This window comes from Meriones unguiculatus, chromosome 2 (assembly GCF_030254825.1).
Source record: "Meriones unguiculatus strain TT.TT164.6M chromosome 2, Bangor_MerUng_6.1, whole genome shotgun sequence".
Taxonomy (NCBI): Eukaryota; Metazoa; Chordata; class Mammalia; order Rodentia; family Muridae; genus Meriones; species Meriones unguiculatus.
The window spans coordinates 119,115,967-119,138,671 of record NC_083350.1 but is presented as its reverse complement, the minus strand read 5'-3'; the positions used below and the strand labels follow the sequence as shown (position 1 = coordinate 119,138,671).

Below are 22,705 nucleotides of genomic sequence, written 5' to 3'. Positions count from 1 at the left end.
TCACCAGGGCACGGGCCTTGCAGCAAAGCTCTAAGGATAAGGAAGGTGCATGGTGGGACACCAGAGACTCTCTCCCTGCTGAGCAGCCCTGTCCCTCCCAACCCAACCCTGGCCATTCCTCTAGAGCTTACCTGAAGACAACTTTCATCTCCACCCTTCAGAGGAGTAGGCGGGGTATGGGGAAAAAAGGGGAAAGAAGACTCAGACATTCTGTCTTGGATGTAGCATCACCAAAGAGAAAAGCAAAGCGGTCACACCCTCCCTGGCCTGGGCTCTCAGGGTGTACTTTGCCTTACCCTGTGTCCACGGTAACTGGAGGAAAGGCTTTTGACTTGGATTTGGTTGGGGTTCTGTTAGGAGACTGACCTCAGAGTGCTTTTAGGAGCACAAGGAATACATTTCTCCAAAACCACCACCATCATTAAAAACCCTCTCTGGATCTATTTATCTCAGAGGCAGAAAACAGCATCTGCAATCTTCTCCTTTTGGGCTGTTACACGGATTAGGTAAAAGCTCTTACTTTTGAATTTACTGTGGTCTGGGGTGTCTTGGCTTTCTTCTATGAGGATTTTGGCGGCCACATCCAGGGTAACGATCTTGGTTTTGGAGACAAGGAACAGCATGACAAACTTTTGGCTCATAATTCTTAGAGATTTATCTTTTCGACTGTTTGCAGATGCTAAAAAAAAGGGGGGGGACCCCATCAAAACATGGGTTTACCACAAGAAAGACTTTGCTAACAGTTTTGCAGAGCTATCTCACTCCCCAGCATATGGAAGGATCATCCAACAATAGGCAGAAGCCCACTGGACGCACATCCCCAAAATAAACCCGTAAAGAAATCGGAAGGATTTCCCTGCACCTTGTGAAATGACTGTACTAGGCGCAAACTGCGAGATGTGGCTTTTCAGCTGCTCTTAACACTTCATACGTAATAGAAGACGCACGGCCGTTTTCCTTACGTGACTTTGTGAAAGATTAATGCAGACAGATAAAAGGATCAGGAGGTTGTCTGAAAATTGACTGTTCTCTCAAAAGCAAGAATTCCGCTTGTGGGTGTATGTATGTTCATGTGTATGGTGTACATGCTGCTGTGGAAGGTATGTGTGCGGATGTGAGGGGAGCCCAGTGGTCAACATGTTGTATTTCTTCAATTTCTTCTCCATCTTATTTTTTGAGACAGCGTCTCTCACAGAACCTGGAGCTCACTGACTGAGCTAGACTGGCCAGTCAGCCCTCCATCCCTGGCTCTCTGCCTCCCCAGTGCTAGGATTATAGGCACGCACTATTGTGCCTGACTTTATCTGAATTCAGGTCCTTAGCTACCTCCCTAGCTCAAGAACCCCATTTTCTCTGTTATCACTATGTCTAGAATGTGGCCTCACAGAGAAGGTGCCTGCCTTTCTTTACACAAACAGGAAACTGATTAACTGTGCTTCCGTGGAAGTTAGGTAGTCCTGAAGGATGCCCGTCTCCTCTGGCTATGTGGGTAAGTACTTCCTCACTGGTCGGAGCAAAAAGGCATGAAGCTGTGGCTCTAAAGAAAACCATTCTACCCCTCCTTCAGTGTCCAATATTGCAAGGTAATATATCAGTGATGCCTATATGGGAGGACGTGCGACTGATGGGTATCAGTGTTTACAGTGAGAAGAAGAGACATAAGTTGGGGTAAAGGAAGAACAATATATGAAAGAAGAAGAAGAAGGAGGAGGAGGAGGAGGAGGAGGAGGAGGAGGAGGAGGAGGAGGAGGAGGAGGAGGAGGAGGAGGAGGAAGAAGAAGAAGAAGAAGAAGAAGAAGAAGAAGAAGAAGAAGAAGAAGAAGAAGAAGAAGAAGAAGAAGAATTATTAAATGGCACCCAAGGGAAGCTGGGATTGTCTATCTTTCTTAATGAATTCAGCTCTTGGGGCTGCTCTCCTTAGTAATGTACTCTACAAGTAACTGAATGAAACGCCTTGAGAAGATAATGTCTTCAGTGTGAAGTCTCTGCAGCAAGCAGCATGCAGCTATCACACTGTTTGCCGTTGAGCATCACACTGTTTGCCGTTGAGCAAGCAGCCTCTACGGCGCACACCTTCTAATGAGGTGAGGTGGAGTGGGCAGCCCAGTGGGGAGCCCTTTCTCTACAGCTGACACAGTAACAGAGCATCTTCCCCCCCGGGCTTTCACACTGGCACTTCCCACTTCACATCTTAGCGGTCAGCTTCTTTAAAGAAGACCACCTCTCCCTTTGCCATTATTCACAGGTTTATAACGGACTCACAAGAGGGGTAGTCGGACTCAGAAAAATCAAGTAGGTGTTGATCCTGGGGATCTGGAGACCCATCTTTCCTTCGTTCTCCAAGCCTATACTCCACCAAGTCCAATTCCTTCTGCTGGAGGCAGGCCATCTGCTCTTCGTATTTCTGTTCTTCTCCCAGCCGCTGTAGTGTCCTCAGGGTTTTGGGCAGGCTGTGCCGACCATGCCAGCCATACTGATTCTTAGCCACCCGGCTGACCAGATGCAGGGACTCCAGCACATTTACGATGTCGTAGATGCGCCTCCTTTCCACACCTGTTTGCAGAGAAGAAGCCAAAAGGCGTCACGCAAATGGACATTTCTGAGCATCAGTTCCTGGAGGGCCTGACACGAGTCTGTGAACTAGGGGCCTGACATCCAAGCTAATGCCCAGCAACTGTGGAAGATCAATAAGGCCACCTGAGGAAGACTCAAACAGACCCTGTTTTTCCCTCTTGGGATCCAACCTTCAAACACAAACGTACTCTTGAGCTGGCCGGGCTACCGTCTGTGTGGCAGTGACAGCACAGCACCTGTTCTTTAGACCTGTTAAGCAATTCACACGTGCATTATGGTGGAATGCCGGCATGACTAACAGCATGCCTCCTGGATACGGTAGCTGGCTGGGAGTGACCTGTATTCCTAATTGGAGGACAAATATTAGTTGCTTGTCTCATTGAGGTGATATTTGACAAAAGCAATGTAATGGTTTCCTCTGACTCGTGATTTGAGACAATCCGTCACGGTGGTGGGACAGGAGGCAGCTACCACACTTAGTCAAAGCAGAGACAAAGCTGGCTTTCTCAGTTTAGTCAGTTGGGGATCATACCCCATAGGACTGTGCTGCCACATTCTGGGTGGATCTTTCCCGCTCAGCTAAATTTTTCTGGAGATAACCTCATAGGCTCTCGCAGAGCTGTGTTCCTGTAATGATCCTAAATCCTGTCACACCGACAGCAAGGACTAAGCGGCACAGAGCTATAAAGTCAGCTCTGTGAACAACTATCTCACCACTGGACTGGACTGTCCTTTCTTGGGAGTTTGAATGATCAAACAAATAATTAATATACTAGCTCTGACCAGTCAGGTAAGGAAAATGGATGATGAATACTGCCTTCCGTTTTGAATTGGAAATCCCAGATTTGAGGGTTTGGTTTCCCTCCTCCTGTTGCTGGAGGACCGCAAGTCTTCTTTCTATTTGCCATGGTTTGCAGTTACTCTCCTTGCCCTCTCATTCATCATTCGCCAATGTGCAGGCCAACCATGAAGTTCACCACGCTTTTTCCTACACTCCCCTAGGTAGGATTTTCCTTCTAATTACCGAAAACATGTATGCTGGTTAAGTATGGAATGCTCTCGAATCAGCCTGCCTGGACACGAATTGAATCCTCAGTCTATCCCCTCATAAGTGGCCCACCCTAGGAAGTTAGTCAGCCTTTTCATAGTGTAGTCCAGACTTTATAAAATAACTGTTTGACCATTAATGAGAAGGGCCCTCAACAGATGTTAATTTTATCTATACATTACTCGATTTTGATTACCTATGTTACCTAAAGCCCCCACCGTCGTAAAGAGGCACAGAAACAGATTTTAGACGTGTCTGGCTCATGACTCATCGTCTTGTGTAACAGGCCCCAGGCCGGCTCTACCCTTTGCTCTCTTCTAAGTATCCACACTAAAGCCTCCAGGCACTTTGTAGCAAAACCAAACTGGCTATATAGATGCTCTGTTTTGTCTCGTTAAACCGACTCAGTGAAGGTAGCATTGGGCCCTTCAAAGACAGAATGTGAGACAGACACCAAATAACAAGGACAACTCTGGACTGAAGAGGCGCTTTACCACACACACGAGAGACATTTCACGGTCAACCAGAACATTTCCACTCGTGGCCCTGGCCAGCTTGCTCCTCACCCCAGGCTCAGCACCAGCTGCCCTGCTGGAAGGTACTGGCACAAGCCTCTCGTCCAGAGCTATCTGGTTCTTTGCTCCAGCCTGTTTCCACCTAATAGACATTCTGTTTATCCTGTACCATCCCATAAACCTCCCCATTAGAAATGTCAAGTGAATGCAACTGAGACACCCTGGGGCCGGCCATATGCCTGGCTGTTGTTATTATGTGCTTGATAATAAGCTGTTCAGTCTCCACCTAGTGGCCAGGAGTCCCAAGAAGAGAAAAGGAAAGAACATTCTGCCTGCTCTGAGAATAAGGTAAAAATGTGCAAACAGACACTTCGTAGGTTGTTTTGGTAAATACCAAATGTGGCAGGCCTTGCCAACTTAATCACTCATCATTTCGATTATGCCCATCATCTCAGTCCTGCCTGAATTCTTGCTGTTTATGGGGCTGTGCAGCTAAAGTTCCATTCGCAGGTCCCAAGCCTTACAGGCCACTCTGCGGCTTGCTGTAAAGAAGGTTTTCCCTGGCAACCTGCCTTCTTTTGCTTTTGTATTGAGGTGGCCTTATTAATTCTACTCATGGTCCTAGTTGCACATACAAGGACTTAATGAATACTACTATATTTTCCTTAGTGTACTTCCCTAGGAACTGAGCAAGAACATTACTCAGCCCAGTATAAGAACCAAAGGCTGTTCTGTTTTCTATTTGCTGAAGTTATTTCTAAGCCTTTAAATGCATTAACACCAGAGTCAAACCTATGTCGTGGCAGGCTCCGGAAACATCTTTAGGTAAATGGTGATCTTGTAAATTAGGAGGGAGCAAGGGCTTCAGGCTCTTCAGGCCAAGAGATGATCACTGAGGAAAATAACTCCTAGGGAGAGACACTAGTTTTCCATCTCACATGAGAAGAGATGGTGGCTCGTTTTACTTAACAGTCTGTGTCCTCATGGGACTTGGGAAGCTGTTGTGGAAAATCTTTGGAGTTTGGTTCCAGGCAGCTGTAACATGGTGTGATATATAGGTCAGATAAATAAGGGTCCCCTCTTCCATCCTCCCCGGGTCTGTAAATTTCACCTCATGTCTCATCTTTGTGTTCAGCACTAAAACCAGTGCAAAACCTCTACAGAGAAGTTGAATGCATGGCAGGCGGGCGTGCAGGGCTGGGGAAGACTTTAGGGACCCTTATAAGGACTCTGGACCATCAGGTAGTTATCCCTCGTTTTCTGCAAGACTGGTTTCCAAGACTGCTGCCAGGACTGAGTTAAGTGTGCTCAACTTTGTGATGTCTCTGCAAGTTTATGTTACAGACATGAGAGGCTAGTAACTTCTTAAAGTTCTCACATGCTGGGAAGTTCAGAGCCAGGCCCTATCTGCCCCAAAGCCTAGCCCACCAGAACCTATGGTCTCATTTTCCAACAGCCAGAATTATCTTCTCAGCTTCTAGCTCAAATAACCCAGGCTGACAGCCCACTATTCCGGCATGTTTCTCCGGGCTACGGAAGACAGATAGCTATGAGACACAAACTATTAACCATTCATTTAGTTTACCCAAATGCTCCCCCATAGGTATAGCTTCCTTAAGTGGATACCCCTATACCTCTAAATTAGCGTGGTTTCTATTTAATGACTGTCAACAGTTCAATCCTCCTGAAACCAAATGCAGCCCCGGTCCACTAGGGGACTCTCTTCCAAAGCAACTGCACACATATTCACAGCTGTGCGGGCGTTACACGCTACACGCGCTCCTGCCACGAGAACATACGCATTTCCCTTTGTTAGAGACGCTTAGCTATCCGAGTTATGTCCAGCTGTGCATTTTCTATCCTGACAGGCTTGCTGGGAAGGTCATGGCGCAGGCCTTCAAGCGTCATGTTCTTGCTCTTAGGTTTTTGCTTTATACACTAATACATATAACAACACTAGTTCCAAACTCTTCGAAGCATTATTAAAAATAAAGAGCAAGGTATCTGAAATTTTCTTTATGAGATAGAGTCTCACTGTGTACCTGAGGCTGGCCCCAAATTTACTCTGACTCACAAGCACTGGGACTATAGGTCTCTGCCATCATACCTAGCTTGTATTTTTATATCCTGAAATAAGGATTTAAAATGAGATTAATCTGTAGTGTAAGCATAAAACTATTACTCTGTACAATTAAACACATTTTCTTCTCTGTATGATGTAGTGGTTAAATCCACTTTGTACATGCTAAGCAAATTCTCTACCACTGAGACACAGTTCCAATCCCCACATTTTCAAGGTTAAAAACCCAGAGTTTCTGCTTGGCCCTTTAGGTCTAGGCTTCCTTGAGTTCTATGAACAATGAAGGGAGATTTGATGGTGATGGAGGCAGCTCTGCCCACTCTCCTGTCCTCTCCCTCTTACAAAGGCCCTCTGTGAATAAAGGAGGCTACCTGAAGCCTGTGGGCCTGCCCAAGCTAACCAGCTCCCCACTGCCACAGACAGCAGGCAGTCGGTGAATCGGATGATACATACCAAGACTGACGGCGACTTCATCTAGGGAAATGGTGGTTTTCTCAGTTGACAAGGGATAACTTGGATAGCGAGCCAGAAACTTCTGGCACAGCAGCCCTAAACTTTTCTGTTTCCTGCTTGGCCTTTGCTTTTCGTAGTCGTCCACAGCACTGTTACCAACAACTTCAAGCTACAGAGGGCAGACAGAAGGGAGGGGAGAGATGCCAGTTACTGCCTTCATTGCTGGTGACGGTAGGTAAGCCATTGGCAAAGTGATCCCAATGGGTCTCGAATGTGGACGCCATTTGAGACTCCATTGAAAACAACTTCTCTATTTCTCTTAATGTTCTTCTGTTGACTTCCCTGGACTAAACTGTTTCTCATTTTTACAAGAGGCTGGGATACAAGTTTAAAAGAGAAGATGTCCTGGCCAGTTGCTCCACCCTTGCCTCTTATGTGGGTGGACCTGGGAGCAGAAACAGCAGCCACTTGCTGGAGATGGAGCATCTCAGGCCTCATTTTGGACCCAGTGCATTAGAATCTGCTATTCATGACTCTGGGTGACTGCTAGTGACAAATCCTGAGATACAGTGACCTGCTGAACTGTCATATTTTTCAAGATCGACCAAATCTTGATGACACTCCCTAAAGGCCAGTAAGTCAGATTCTTTTTTGTTCTAATTATATTAAAACAGCATTCTTGTCTCTACCCACACTTAAAACAGGTCTCCACTGAAAGTCAAAGGCTTTTCAATAAACAAACCCAAGCAGGACAGTGCTAAGATTATCTCAATGGATGCAGAAAAGGCTCTTGATGAACTTCATGTTGCTCATTCATGGCAATGCAAAAGCTACTATCTGGCTGGCTGAGAATACCTTGGAAGTATTCCCCTAAAACCATGAAAACAACAAGCATGCCCAAAGCCACGGCCCTCTTCTGTGTCATGCAGGAATTCCTGGTGAGTACATTAGGACACTAAGAAGAAACTGAGGCCAAGGACTGAAAAGCACATACAAAACCTTTCCACTTTGAAAAGGATATATAATGTATATGTATCTGAAAAATTACGAAAATAAAAGGAATTAGCAAGATAGTTGAATACAAGAAGATGTGTTTTAAATCCAAACTGCATGCCCTTTATCCAGCATTTGGGAGGCGGAGGCAGGCGAACTGAGTTCTAGGCCAGAATGGTCTACAGAGTGAGTTCCAGGACAGCCAGGGCTGTATACAGAGAAACACTGTTTCGAAAAACCAACGTGTATGTGTGTGTGTGGGGGGGGAAGAAACCCCAAACTGCAGTCCTGTATAACAAGAGAAAATAATTTCCAAAGATACTATTTGTAACAGCAACAAGAATGATAAATTTTTAGGAGTAAATCTAGCCAATATCCAACATCTTAGAGCAGCAGCTCTTAACCTGTGGGTTGTGACCCTCACATCTTTAGCAAAATTACAGTTACGAAGTAGGCTGGGGGTCATTACAACATGAGTAACTGTATTAAACGGTCACAGCGTTTAGGGTGGTTGAGAGCCACTGTGTTAAGAGAGCAGTTAGAGTTGGAGACATGTACCATTTTCATGGATAGGTTAGGAGGCTTGGCACCAGAGAGGTTAATACTTCTCCAGTCAATACAGTCAAGTGATTCCTATTAAAACCCAATCTAGAGCTGGGCCAGGTGCACGCCTGTAATCCCAGCACTTGGGGAGGCAGGGGCAGGTGGAGTTTGAGGCCATCCTGGTCTATAAATCTAGTCCAGGACAGCCAAGGCTACATAGAGAAATGCTGTCTTAAACAACAACAAAAAAAAAAACAAAAAACAAAAAACAAAAAACAAACAAACAAACAAAAAAAACCCAACCCTAAAACCTTAGTCTAGAGCCAGGCATGGCAGCATACACCTTTAACCCTAGCACTCAGGAGGCACAGGCAGGCAGATATACATGAGTTCAAGCCCCGTCTACACAGACTCCCAGGTGGGCCAGGTCTACACAATCTGAAAAGGCAAAAGAAAACAACCAATCTGAAGCATATATGGAAGAAAGAGCCAGAAAACAGTTCACACATTTTAAGAATACAGTGAAGGTTGTGTTTTAGCTACTGGCAAAGCTTACTGCAAAATGGTGCTGGACTTGAACAGACAAATGGGCTAGAGGGAAAGAAATTTTCTTTTTAAAGATTTGTTTATTACGTATACATGTCTGCATGTACCCTGTACACCAGAAGATGATACTAGAGCTCATCATAGATGGTTCTGAGCCACCATGTGGTTGCTGGGAATTGAACTTGGGACCTCTGGAAGAGGGGCCAGTGCTCTTAACCACTGAGCCATCGCTCCAGCAAGAAAATGCCTTTGAAAACTGAAGCTCACACATATAACTTTGACATAGAACAGACGTCACATTGCCAACCGAGAGAGAGCGCCTGAAAAATGTACAGACAACTGAACATACAGAAACAAAAAGTTTTGACTCATGTTACACATAAAAAGCAATTTCAAATGGACACTAGACTAATAGAAAGCAAATTATAACAAAGAAAACTTAAGAGAATAAGTTTCTAACACTGGGCTAGAGAAAGATTAAAGAGATCGTCCATATTTATTTACTGATTTTATGTGTATGTGTGCGTTGCCTATGGAAGCCAGAAGAGGGCACTGCATCTCTCTGGAATGGAGTTTTAGAGGGTTGTGAGCCACCATGTGGATGCTGGGAACAAGTGCTCTTAAACACTGAAGCATCTCTCCAGGCAGGAAAGGCCCCCCTTAAAAGACAGGTTTTAGGGGCTAAAAAGATGGGCTCAGCAGTTAAAAGCACTGGCTGATTTTGCAGAAGCCCCAGATTTGGTACCCTGAATCCAAATGGTGGCCCAGAGCCACCTGTAATTCCTCTTCTGGTCTCCATGATCATCTACACACACAAGGTGCGTGAAGAGAAGCAGACACGCGTGTACATTTAAAAATTAAATTAGAATGGAAAAAAAAACACCTTAAAATTAAAAAGGACCTAACACAGAGCTATGTTAAACTCATGAGCTTTGTGAGCCAAGAACCCACAGAAAGGGAAAGAACACCAGCTTAACCAAGTTATCCGATTTTATCTCTCTGTATCACAAGTAATTGATGATAGTGTCAAGAATAGGAACCATCTCCTAGGAATCACCACGAGGAAGAAAATCAAGCCATTACACATCAACACACACAAACTAGGCATCGCACAGAAGAGGAAAACCCGTGGTGGCCAGCACCCACATGGAGAATTTAATCTCATGAGCGAGCAGTCAAGGGAAGAACAAATGGATGCCACGGAAAGACACACACCACCCAGCGACTTGACAGAGCAGTAAGTGAGTTTCAGAGGCGATTGGGATCAATCAATGTTCCCCAGTCCTAGCGGAAACAGGCAGGCGTCCGGGGAGTGATGCGGCAGACACCCTGTGAGTGTGTGCACAGCCAATGACGGGGTCACTTTGTGCTCCTGGAAGTTACCGGGGACCCTTCAGAGCTTTCGTGTGTGTGGGTATTTTGATGTTGTTTTTTTTTGAGACAGGGTTTCTCTGTAGCCCTAGCTTTCCTGGAACTCTGTAGACCGGGCTTGGCCTTGAGCTCACAGGTCTGCCTGCCTCCGCCTCCGGAGTGCTGGGATTAAAGGCAGTGGCTGGCATGAGTTTTCTCCATTGATATTGAATACAGTAGAAAATAAAGTGAGACACCTAGGCTGAGGAGGAAAGGTCAGGGCTTACATACCTGATTCAAATCTCTTCAGTGACGGCGTCACAGAAAACTGGAGTCTGTGCTTACTTTTGTACTTAATGTGCTACCATGTCTGCACCTTGGAATCACTCAAGTGTAGAAGAGAATGGGGATTTAACTGGCAGACATCTTAGTATTAACAAGAAAGTAATTTTGGGGCTGGAGAGATAACTCAGTGGTTAAATTTCAATGGTATTTTCTTCTAAACAATGTTTTGTAAAAGCAAAGATCCATGCATTACAATGTTTATTTTTATTAATTTAATATTTTTAATCTGAAGTTTTATTTTCATTTACTTCCTATTCAAATCATTTTTACTAATCCTTTCTTTGTATATTTCTACAAACTACATTAAACCGGGTAATTCCGTAAGCTTTATTTCCACCTGCCACTGATTTCCCTATTTTCTATGCATTGAAAGTTAGATCTAAAAATTCATTTGGAAAATAGACACATTTTATTAACAGAATATGAGCCATTAAAAAAACAAAAACAAAACAAAACAAAAAAACCCAGCACTTGCAGTGGACCTGAGTTCAATTCCCAGAACCCACATGGAGCAGGCTGTGTTCCAGTGGATATGATGCCCTCTTCTGGCCCCTGTGGGAACTGCATGAAAGCAAAACACACAGACAAGCAGATACACACACATAAAAAAATCCCTCTGAAAGATCCTTTGGGAACAAAGAGGTTCCCAGACAGTATTTTGAGAACGACTGCTCTAGGAAATGTTAGTCATGCACACTAGGAGAAACGAACAAGCCATATATTTGTATCAGTCCCAAACTGCAAACCACCTTAATGGCTACAGACAGGAGTGATAAGCAGTCATGGTGTACATGCAACAGGTCATTGCACAGTAGTGAAAGGAGAGTCTCAACAGTGAAAAACCGTCAGGGATTCTTGAGAATGTGCTGACTGAAAAAGCAAACTCTGCCTGGTGTGGTGGTGCATGCCTTTAATCCTAGTACCTGGGAGATAGAGGCAGGCAGATCTTTGTGAGTTGGAGACCAGCCTGGTCTACATAGTTCCGGGACAGCCAGGGCTACATAGTGAGACCCTGTCTTGAAACAAAACAAAACCAACCAACCAACCAACCAACCAACCAAACACAAAAGAAAACACAAACCCAAGACGAACACACACTCTTTAATAGTTTCAGTTTTACAAGCTGTAGATGCCAACAGAATAGCCCAAGCAAGTCTACAAGAGTGCACATACGTATACAACAGAGTGACCTAAAAAAGGCAAGAGAATGGTACATTCAGCAGTCCTTACTTGATGTAAATTACTAATACTGCTCTGTGCTTGGGGCTTTCAGGGAGCCTCCTAAGTGTGTACTAGGGGTGCGCTATGTGAGTTAGGAAGTTTATCAACAGCATTAATGGCCACTGACGTTTTAGGCACTTGGAGCTGTGAACCATTATAGAGAGCAATTGGTTAAGCTCTTATGAAGTCTGGTTAGGAAGCCAGAGATGTAACTGTTTTAGGGCTATCTGAAACAGTGGTTCTACTAAAGGAAGGTAGCAATACTTTGTTACAGAGATTATTAACATGGGTGACCTTCACTTTCGGTATTTCATCCATAAATTAAAAAAGAAAAAAAAAGGAACAACTAATACGGGGGGATGCCTGTAACAGGAAGAAAGCAGAGCCCAGGAAAACCAGAGCAGGCACCACGCCCATCACCTCCTGGACATGGAGGTTCACGCACTCAGCCACAGTCACTCGTGATTTGAGCCTGCAGTCTCTGAAGCTGGGCTTCCTGTGATTTCCAAGCCAAATAAAATACAGAAGGGAGGCCACGAAACAGACCAGGCAGACAAGAGGAATTAGGGACAATTTCACGAAACAGACCAGGCAGACAAGAGGAATTAGGGACAATTTCTGGCTTGGAGCACAAAGCAGTGGCTCTCAGAACTGCATGATTTGCACCTAGCTGCACAGAAGCATCTCTCCCACTGCAATGGCATGTGTGGTAGAGTAGTCTCATTTTGCTTTGTTGGCTTCAAGTTCTAATTTGAGACGTCTCTTTTTCTTTCCCAATTTCTGTATTTTGGCAAATTTTGCAGCTTAAAAAAAAATCTACCAAAAGGGGGGAAAATAGCTGAAAAGACTCCAATTTGCAAGTCATTTTTCTTTGGGAGATCTCAGAAAAAGTTTGAAGTGAGTGAAAATGACTGACTGTTAAGTCTTTTAAAGAGCATTATGCATACTCTGTTTACTGAGCAGCTCTAGTCTTCTTCCCCGCCTCCTTTTTTTTTTTTTTTAAAGATTTATTATGCATACAATGTTCTGTCTGTATGTACTGCACGCCAGAAGAGGGCACCAGATCTCTACAGATGGTTGTGAACCCCCATGTGGTTGCTGGGAACTGAACTCATGACCTCTGTAATAGCAGACTGTGCTCTTAACCTCTGAGCCATTTCCCCATCTCTATCCTTCCTGGGGCATGGAATTTAAAGATGGCCTAAGAGCCGCCAACAGTGACAGCATGTGCCTTGGTGGCGGAGGGTTTGCCTACTAATACAAAGCCTGGGCTGAATCATTGGGCCGTGGTGGTTTGAGGAAGTATGGCCCACAGTGGCTCTTTTATTTGAATGCTCAGTCGTCAGACAGTGGCACTATTTGACAAGGATTAGGAGGTGTGGGGGGGTGGCGTATCTCTGGGGTAGGGCTTTATGGTGCCACATGTGCCTCCTTGCTCCCTATAACGATAATGGACTAAACCTCTGAAACTGTAAGCAAGCTCCCAGTTAAATGCCTCCTTTTATCACTTCTACCCTTCCCTGCACATTACAGTACAACAGGGTCACCATAGAGAGTTGGCAGCCAAAAAAGACCGTTTATGGTATATTTTCACAGCAAGTGATTAACACAGCACATACATACATATACACACATACATACATATACACGAAACCAACCAACACCAACAAAATAGCAGTGCTTAAAAAGAAAAAAAACCCCAAGTTTCTTTATTGGATCAAATTACCAATAAATTATTTTTAAAATGTGGTCTGGTTAAGAGAGGAAAGAAATTAATTATGAAAATAAGAATGTGAGCGAAAATTCAGATGTTAACAAAAATGTGCCATGTTTAATTAACACTGTGTTCGACTGGACAGGTATCTTATCCTGTAACTCTCTGAAGTCTGACAAAGCCCTGTGAGCACAGCTCCTTACCTGCAGGGAGTTCACAAATACATCCTCTTTATTCTCAATGGGCCTGAACAGCTCCTTTTTCTTCTCTCGGTCTCTTATGTCTGGGCTGGCTGCGCTGATAAGCATCTTCAGGTTGGCTGTGGGTGTCCATGGCTCCACCTGCTGCTGCCTGTCAACCAGCTTTACCGGAGTAATAGGGTTTCTTTCTGGAGTAAAGATTCTTTGCTTTGACAGGTCAATCGGTTCATTTTTCATTGGGGTCTTGGGAGTCATCCTTGATCGGTCAACAAATATATTTTCCTATTTAAGGCAAAGAGAACTTTTAGCAAGGCCAAGAAGGGGCACATGTGAGCCAAGAGTACAGTAGGTTCCACTGAGACTTGGAAATCCAAACAGACCACATGGTCAAGGCTGAAAAGAATCAAGATTGGAGAAATGGAAACTAGAGAGCTCATGGGCATTGGACAGTGGCTCTAGGGAGCCCCCTTCTGTCTGCTACTCCACGTGTACATATTTTTCATAACATGTTGGTAAGAGAAGTCACAAGTTACAAGCATCTGTCACCAACAGATACTTGTAACTGTTGGAAATGAAGAAGGCCAACTGAGTCTTTTTCTCTTTCACCAGGCCATATTTTTCAAAGATCCACTTAGAAGCTTTTATTTCTCAGTGGAGAGGTTATACCTTCATAGTTCAATGTTCAAAAGGAACCAGTAACAGGACAAGTTAAAGGATGCACAGCCAACAACATACTAGCCTAAGCCGACCTGAGAGCTGTCTGATGTTTTCTGAGCAGTGTTTCCCCAACTGTTCACAGCCAAGGAGCAGTTTTTTTGTTTGCTTTTTCTTTTATATTTCCTGAGTCCCCTATACTGCTAAGTGACCCTTACCTCATAGGACTAGTGTGGAATTTCCACCACAATTTACCACCTGAGTTTGTCACTAAATCAACCTACAGCCTCTGCAACAGTAGGCCATAAGCTAGATGTCCCCAAGGTGGTATCAAATTGCTGGCAAGGCTTTTAAGTGTTCAGTGCCAAGGGTTTGCTTTTTAACTTTTGCAATCTTGAAACAGTTTGTGAAGCAGCACCTGCCCCACAGCATACTTTGTGTATACTGCCTTAGGCAATTATCAGGGTTCAAAAGGAGCCCATGCTTAAAAAAACAAAACAAACAAACAAAATCAGAAAGAGCCTGCATTTGGTTCCACTAAGTAACGGAAGTAAATGACTTTCCATTACTGTTTTCTACCATCCGAAACCAGAAAGATTCAGAAAGATTGTTTCCTTCCTCTAGTAGAATTATTTCAACAGTGACTCACATAATGAAAAAGGGTTCAACGTCTCACACCTTTCTTGTCACGTAGTTACCATCCTACAGCTACTGTATGCTCCAGTTCTTGCTGGTCAGAGATTAAGACAGCCCTGTTCTGTTCTGTACAAAGGCAGGGACAAAGTAGTGCTTGTGTCTGAAGGCTCTGGTGGTATAAATGAAAACATTTGGCCTTCATTAGACTTTGATAGACTTACAGGGAGGGCACTATTAGGGGGTGTGGCCTTGCTGGAGGAAGTGTGTTACTCGGTTGGGCTTTGAGGTGTAAGAAGCTCAAGCCAGGCCCAGTGTCACTCTCTCTTCCTGCTGCCTGAGGATCCGGATGTAGAACTCTAAGCTACTTCTCTAGCACCGCCATGATTCCCACCATGACAATAATGGACTAGATAGACCTCTGAACTGTAAGCCAGCCCCAATTAAATGCTTTCCTTTTAAAGAATTGCTGTGGTCAAGGTGTCTCTCTTCATAGCAATGAAAACCCTAAGCTACAGGCCAACCAACTCTTGCTCACCGGGTGAGCGGAAGCTGCCAGCTATGGTGACACTCTGTTGTACTGTAATGTGCAGGGAAGGAGTGGTGAGGCCACACACCTTAGCAGCAGCAGCAGCAGCAGCAGCAGCAGCAAGCAACAATCCCCGGGCTCAGTTCTGCTAACAAGCCCCTGCTAGTGAGCCTTTCCAATGGTGGTTCACAAGCGAATCCTTGAGGGAAATGACTGAGTGGTTAATACACACCACACCCTGCTTCCTGGACTTGTATCAATTCCTCATCTAATTCTTTGGCACCATTATTGTTTATTCTGGTTTATAGATGTCAACTTACACAACCCCTGGTATAGAAGTTAATAAATAAGTTGCTCGAGGTTGTGTACAGCAGCTCATGTGAAAATCCGAGCATGCAAAAGGCAGATGAATGCAGTTTTCTAAAATGGCACACCTTCAAATGAGCTCATTCTGGGTGCAAATAAGTAGGACATTATCTCTAAGTTTCAGCAAAGGTACCCAGTAGTACCTGTAGAGGTAACATGGCGGAGTGGTTATAGATGGAGGACCTCGGGCAAGTTCCTTTTCCTTCCCTCTCAGACAGAGTGAACTCCCCATAAAACCTAACTATTATCTTTCCCCTTCCCCATTCTCTCCCATCTGCCTGGCACTTAGCCCTACTATAACACAGCACGGTGCTTTTCTCCTTAGGTTCCCGATGTATGTCTTGACTCAGTAATGAGTCCAGGAAGCCAGTTCCACATGTCATATTCGTCTGATGCCTTGCCCACTACAGGTGTCGAATAAACTCTGTCTTGCATAAAGGTCCCCTCAAGGCACAAGGTGTGTCCAGGCTTCTGAGTAGACACATTTACTCTCCCTCCCTTCTGTTTCCAGGGTGCATGTCCACACAGGAAGGCGTTATTCCCCCTCCCCTCAGGAATGAGTTCTTAAGTCTCTCTGTAGAAAGAGAGGAACTCAGAATGAATAATTTCTTCATACGCAAAGGCGTTTTCAGTAGGGCTTATGTGAGAAGTGGGACTGAAATTAGGTAATGAGTTTGGGTTAGGACTGTATTATACCTGTGCTGGCTAGTCTTACGTCACCTTGACACACAAACTAGTTATGTGAAAAGAGGGAACCTTGAGGAAATGCTTCCATGAGATCCAGCTGTTGAGCATTTTCTTAATTAGTGATTGATGGGGGTGGTGACATCCCTGGGCTGGAGGTCCTGGGTTCTAGAAGAATGGCTGAGGAAACCATGGGGAGCAGGGCAGCAAGCAGCACCCCTCCGTGGCCTCTGCATCAGCTCCTGCCTCCAGGATCCTAGCCTGAGTTTCTGTCCTGACTTGATGATGAACAGTGTGAGCTAAATAAACCTTTTCCTCCCCAACTTGCTTTTTGGCCATGGTTTTGTTGCAGCAACAGAAACCCTAAGACAAAAAACAAACAACAATAACAACAACAACAAAACCACACCTCTCCATCAAAATTTAAAAATGGCACGCAAGTCATATTGAGAGGCCTGGGGGTGGGGCCAAGAATCTGAGCTATGATCTATTTATACGCTGTGCCACCTGTTTGCACTGCCTTCTGGGCACCGTGGAACAGAGCAGAAGGGATCAGAATAGTTACAGACCTGGTCATTCATTCTACCATGTTTCCATACACACACACACACACACACACACACACACGCACACGCACACACACAAACACAAACACGCACGCACACGCACACACATACACACACAAAATATGGGATTTAGACTAACAGTCAAAGCTTTCTAGTAAGGCTGCCTACTCATAATATGGTAGACTCTGGATGCAACCAGGTCTCTTCAGGAATGAATGAGTCATTCTCCCAGCTGTTGGAAGAAATGTCAACAGTACACACCCTTGGCTGGATTGCCTTGGCTACAGAGGGCCCCGTGAGGCCAGGGCCACACCCATTCCTGGGAGGCCAAAGCTGAACTCAATGACTAGTAAAAGTTCTTCTACCAGCTTGCAAACATCTGGTCTCCTTACTGGCTCAGGGGTATTCAAAGGGCTTGCCTTGACTTCCCTGTAGTGTAATCTCAGAATTCCATCACGACTTACCCACAACTCAAGTTTCCTTCTCTGTCTCATTCTGTTCCTTTCCATTCTCTTCCTTCCGTTGCTACAATCCTAGACACTCAAAAGTCTCTTGTACATAAAGCTCAAGCGAGATCTACCTGATAGAAAACCTAACCTGTAGCAGCATGTACATCATTTCAGAGAGCCCAGAAAAACGCAAGCCATGAAATGGTCTCACAGCTCTCAGATATAGAGGGAATCTGCCACAAAGCCTCTGTATCAGCTCAGACAATAAAGTGAAACACTGTCGTCTGTGAAATGCTGTGCAAGTGCTTATTGTCATCATTCATAAGCACCAGTGCTACTGCTATGGGGAAATACACTGGATCGTGCCACTGAGAAAGCTTGGAAGCCAAAAGACCTTGGTTATGTCTCTATATAGCTTTGACTATGCAATCTTAAGTCACATATGTGACCACCAGCTTTGTCAAGAGCCTTGATGGCATCTGATAAATCTCTAGTTCCCTCTTCATACGCAGCTCACCCATTGACTCCCTGGCTTTCTTTAAATCCGCCCTCCATAACACCCGAGCTCTTCCTCTGAGCATTAACTTCTCTCTAATGCCATGTGCAGAGCTTTGCCTATTAAAACCCCACAGCTGCATGTTAGGAGCTGCCTCCTGGCTATTGTCCAACAACTCTCCTTCCTGCTAGAACACACTTTCTAGAAAGAGCAATCCGCACTGAGACCTTCTTCCTGTCACCTTCCAAGAGATTCAGTCTGCTCCGATCCATAGTGTTCACTAGGGTCACGTCTTGGTTGCCAAATGAAACTCGTGCTAAGGCCATCTTGCTTCCTCCACTGATGAAGGTTGGCAGTGATTCTTGGCTCTATAAAATCTAGACTTCGGTTCCTGAGACACTGAAAAATGCACTCATTCTTTTTGAGCTGTCTGTGTTTCTGACTGTACCTTCTCAATCTCTTTCACTGGGCTACCTTCTTTACCCTTACAAACTATAAGAGCCCATATCCAGACTTCTAGCTCTGTTCACCCTCTCTGGACTGGTTCACCCAATCTCAGATACACGGTCAAAATTCCAAGTCTGGGTCCAAGGCTGTAACTTTCAAGAATCCTAAATAAGGCCGTCAGCAGCCCCTTGCACAGTCATCTGTCTGAACAGCAAACAGGTACAAGCATACCCCAAGCTGAATCTACTCCCTTCCTTAGCTACTCCCCAAAGACACGATTGACCTTGAAGAACACAAATGGAAGCCAGGCACGGTGGTATGCATCTGTCATTCTAGCCTCACGTTCTCCTGCCTCAGCCTGCAGAGTGCTGAATTACAGGCATCTAAGGCCCTGGAATGTGCAAGTGGGCGGGAAACCAGTGAAGAAGTAGAAGCAGGCAGGGCCTTAGAATGCTTCCCCTCTAAGCCCAATGCACGAATCAACAATTTCACAATGTCCTCTTAATAGCCACATCCTTAGGCCTCACTTCGGTCCCAAACTGTCCATTTCCTTTTGTCATCAATCAGTACATCGGTCAGCCTATTTATTACACCGGAACTAAGAACAGTGCAATAGGGCGATAATGTTAAAAAGTGCTTTTTTTCAAAACAAGTTTCTCCACAGACATGTGTTCATCATATGGTACACCCAGATCTGTGCCAATGTGTACATCAAGAAAAGGGTCTTCAGAAGGACAAGTGATGAAGTGATCCTCTCCATGTAATCTCCCGGAGGGATCTTCAGATGGAATGGCTAAGCATACTGGGCCGCTCAAAGGCCCAAGTCTGTAATATTCTGCTGACTGTTTTAGTGTAGGTTGACTTTCCTTACTCGGTAAGGTTTAATCCAAATCTCACCTCCTCTTGAAGCTTTCCAGTGCCTACTGAATGCCTTTCTTCCTCCTCTATTCTGAGTATAATGTAGTTGGCTACTTTTGCATATGGGTCTCCGAAAGCCTCTAAGCTAACCAAAGGGCAAGCTGTGATTGGACTGTCATTTTAATTTGGTACAACAAGAAGAATACATAAAGCTAAGCACTTTATTAAACTCCAACGGGTGAGGTGCTGGGGACTGGCTTTGATTTATAAAGGTAACCAATGAACTAAGAAAGGATAGGCAATATTAAACCTCCTTATCTCCGGCCTTTGGGAAACAAATATTTGCTGGAAGACCTTAGAAATGTATTTATTCGGTGTCATGAAGCTAGTAAGTGGAAGAAATCAAAATCAGGAAATCAAAGCTGGGTCTCTACAACTGTGAACCCTATGTTTCACCATCCACAGGAAAGCTCTTTATCCTGCAGCAATGGGCAGAGGACAAAGAGCCCCCCAATATCCCACCAAACCACACCATTCTTGTCTCTTGCCTCTCTGAGCTAAACCCCTTCGTATTCATTTTACCACTTCTAATCTGTTGAGTTTCTCTGCACCCCCACGAGGAACCTCAACAACACTTGCTGAGGCAAACGAGGGGAGGGAAAGTACCTGCTAAGTAATCCACCAGAAAGAGAAGTGGTGCATTGGTTGGACAGACTTTATATATTACACACACACACACACACACACACACACACACACACACACTCTTAGGTCATCCTCCTAGGGAATTTTTAAAACACCTTCTTTAAATAAATAGTATACTTTGCTCCCTCTAACAAAATATCAATTGCCAAGTGTTGTATAAAAGCATGTTCTTTGCCACCAGGCACGCTCATCGTCAATGCTAACCTAAGACTAACACCTGGAACCCCGAGAGGTTCAGTGCCCAAGGAAGCTGCTAACTATAGATTTATGTTTAAGGTTTCTAAAACTGGTTTGTTTTTGCTCAAACAATGCCCACGTTTCACTGCTAAACTTATCCACATCTACTGATTTATGTACCTGGGCTGACACAGGCCAGGCTTATGGTTTAGATATTGCTATGGCCAGTTTAGTTTGTAATGTGTGGAAAACTCCACAGAAAAGGAGTGTGGCTCAGTGTAAAAGACGAAGCAGGGTTGTAAACTATTCAGGATAGCTGGGGAGGGTCAGTCACGTTGACCCCTGTATGGCAGGCAAGACAAGCAGTAACTCTTGGGAAAACCCTGTACATGGCTCACCAGGATGAAGCCGGTATTTATAACTACAAAAGTCTGTTTCTAGGGACATTCCACAAAGCATTAGCTTAACTGCCCCTGACTACTCTAATCTGATTGCTGCATCCAGTTTATACCTTTGACTTTAGGAGCTGATTCCAACACTAACGACTATGAGTATAGAACTGAAACAATGGCTCCAATGGCTCCATTCTCTACAACCTCTTCTATAAGGGTCATCATAACTATGCTATATATCAGATGAAAGCTAGGCATCACTATCCGGAATGCGTTAGAAAATAAAGTTTTTAATGTGCTTACCTTTTGTGCATTTTCTGCATCTTCAACAGCAAACTCTAGTCTGGCCTGCCTGGGGCTGATCAGGTCTTTTAGTGTTAAACAATTTACCTCCATCTGGAACACACAATTATATCAGAAAACGATTTTACATATATTTCCCCCTCCAACAACAACCACAACAAAAATGCCATCTGTGAACATCAACTTCCCCTTCCCTAGAGCGTTCCCGTGAATTTCCAAGAATGCAGACACTCGCCAGTCCTCATTACATCCTCACATGGACAAACACTTAAAATATATTTAGAAACCACCGAAAATCCGGGAAGAAGAAAAACTGATCAAAAGGACCCAGCAATCCCTTACGAAAAGCAACAGTCAAGATAGTTACCAAGCAAGGAAGGTGTTAGGCAACCGTCAAGAAAGTTTCAGGGGCTTCCAGGTCAGTTAATTTTGGCGCAAAGAACTGGGAGGAATTCAGCTCGGAGTGGGTTGGAACTAGGGGGTAGACTGAAACCCGATCTCGACAGCAGCCCCTGAGGGTTGCAGGCAGCCCCTCCCTGGGCATCTAAGCACTCTTCAAGCTAGACTCCTCTCAGGAATCCCACTGAAATCGTGGGGGGAGGGCACAGCCTCCTTCGCCGAGCGCTGCAGCCGGGACACAGACCGCAAGGACCCTCGGACCCCGGGTCAGCGGGCTGGCAGCCGCGGCGGAGAGCCCTTCTCCCCGTTCCCGCCTCCCCATCCGCGGAGGCAGCACGCTTCCTCACCGCCGCGGTGCGATGGACGCTTCCCGTCTCCGGGGACACCCGCATCCGCACGCGTGCCCGGGCAGGACGTGTAGATCTCAGCGGAGGGCTGGTGACATGGGCAGGGCAGGGCGAGGCACGCAGGTCCTCCGCTCCAGCCCGCGGTGTCCGCCGAGCGACGGGCGCTTCCCACCCGCCTTCGCGCAGCTCCAAGCCCGGGACCGCCGTCCCCGCTAAAACACCTCCTCTGGCGCCTTGAGACCGAATTTGAGCATCGACCAATGAGCGCCGGACGGAGGGGCGGTGCTGACCAATGGCGGGGCGGCACGGCCCGACGCTCCGCCCCTCTCTGTCTTGGCGCTCGCCGCCGCGCCTTTCCTCCTCCCCCCTCCCCTTCGCCCGCCGGATTGTTGTCGCCTCGCCCCCTCCCCCTTCCGGGTACCTGCGGGCGGTGACGCGCGAGCGGTTCCCGCGGGGACGCGGGCGCGAACGCGGGAAGCCGGGGCGGGGCGGCGCGGGCCGGCGGGCTCTCCGCGGGGACGCCCTTTTGTTGTGGGAGACCGACCCGCGCCGCTCCCCGCGCGGCAGATGGAGCCGGGCAAACGATCTGCACGCGCGGGATGCTGCGGCCGCCGCCCTGCCCCCAGCAGCCTGCGGGAGCCCGGCTGCCTGGACCTGCCGGGGCGGCTCCCCAGCACCCGGCGCCTCCGGGGGACACGTGAACCCGGGTTGCCACCTGGGCCGCGAGCAGATGGCACGCCCGTTAGCCCTGGGAACCACGCTGGGAGCCACACGGAGAGGCTTTTGGAAGAGGTTTCCTGGTGTCTCCTTCTCAGAGCGTTTGCGGATGGTGGAGGATGTGTTCTTTAGATAGTTTCTTGTAAGGACTAGGGGGAAACAGACAAGGATATCCCCGGATTATTGCTGCTCTGTGTTAGATGTCTCGTTCGCTTCCTTAGGCTTCTTTTTAAAAATATAAGCGTAAGGAAAGACGGCTCTTTTAGCCCCCACTCTCATCCCCTCCCCAAACTCATAAACTCATGTTTAGACTCGTTTTGGATTTGCAGGAAATTGGAAAAGATACTTTAAAAAGTTCACTCACATCTAGTAGCCAGTTTCAACCACTCATGTAAGTACAG

At 45.9% G+C, this 22,705-nt stretch overlaps 1 protein-coding gene across 1 annotated transcript in view; it reads right to left on the bottom strand.

Moving 5' to 3' along the window:
- E2f7 (E2F transcription factor 7) overlaps nt 1-21,808 on the bottom strand; it is a 44,011-nt gene extending 22,203 nt beyond the window's left edge. The window contains exons 1-6 of the mRNA XM_021659006.2: nt 21,588-21,808; nt 20,842-20,934; nt 13,586-13,864; nt 6,671-6,839; nt 2,263-2,553; nt 521-679 (exon numbers count right to left, since the gene is read on the bottom strand). Coding sequence (XP_021514681.1) covers nt 521-679; nt 2,263-2,553; nt 6,671-6,839; nt 13,586-13,864; nt 20,842-20,934; nt 21,588-21,632 — 1,036 coding nt within the window. The 5' untranslated portion in view covers nt 21,633-21,808. The remainder of the gene's footprint in view (nt 1-520; nt 680-2,262; nt 2,554-6,670; nt 6,840-13,585; nt 13,865-20,841; nt 20,935-21,587) is intronic.
- Between the last annotated feature and the right edge of the window lie 897 nt (nt 21,809-22,705).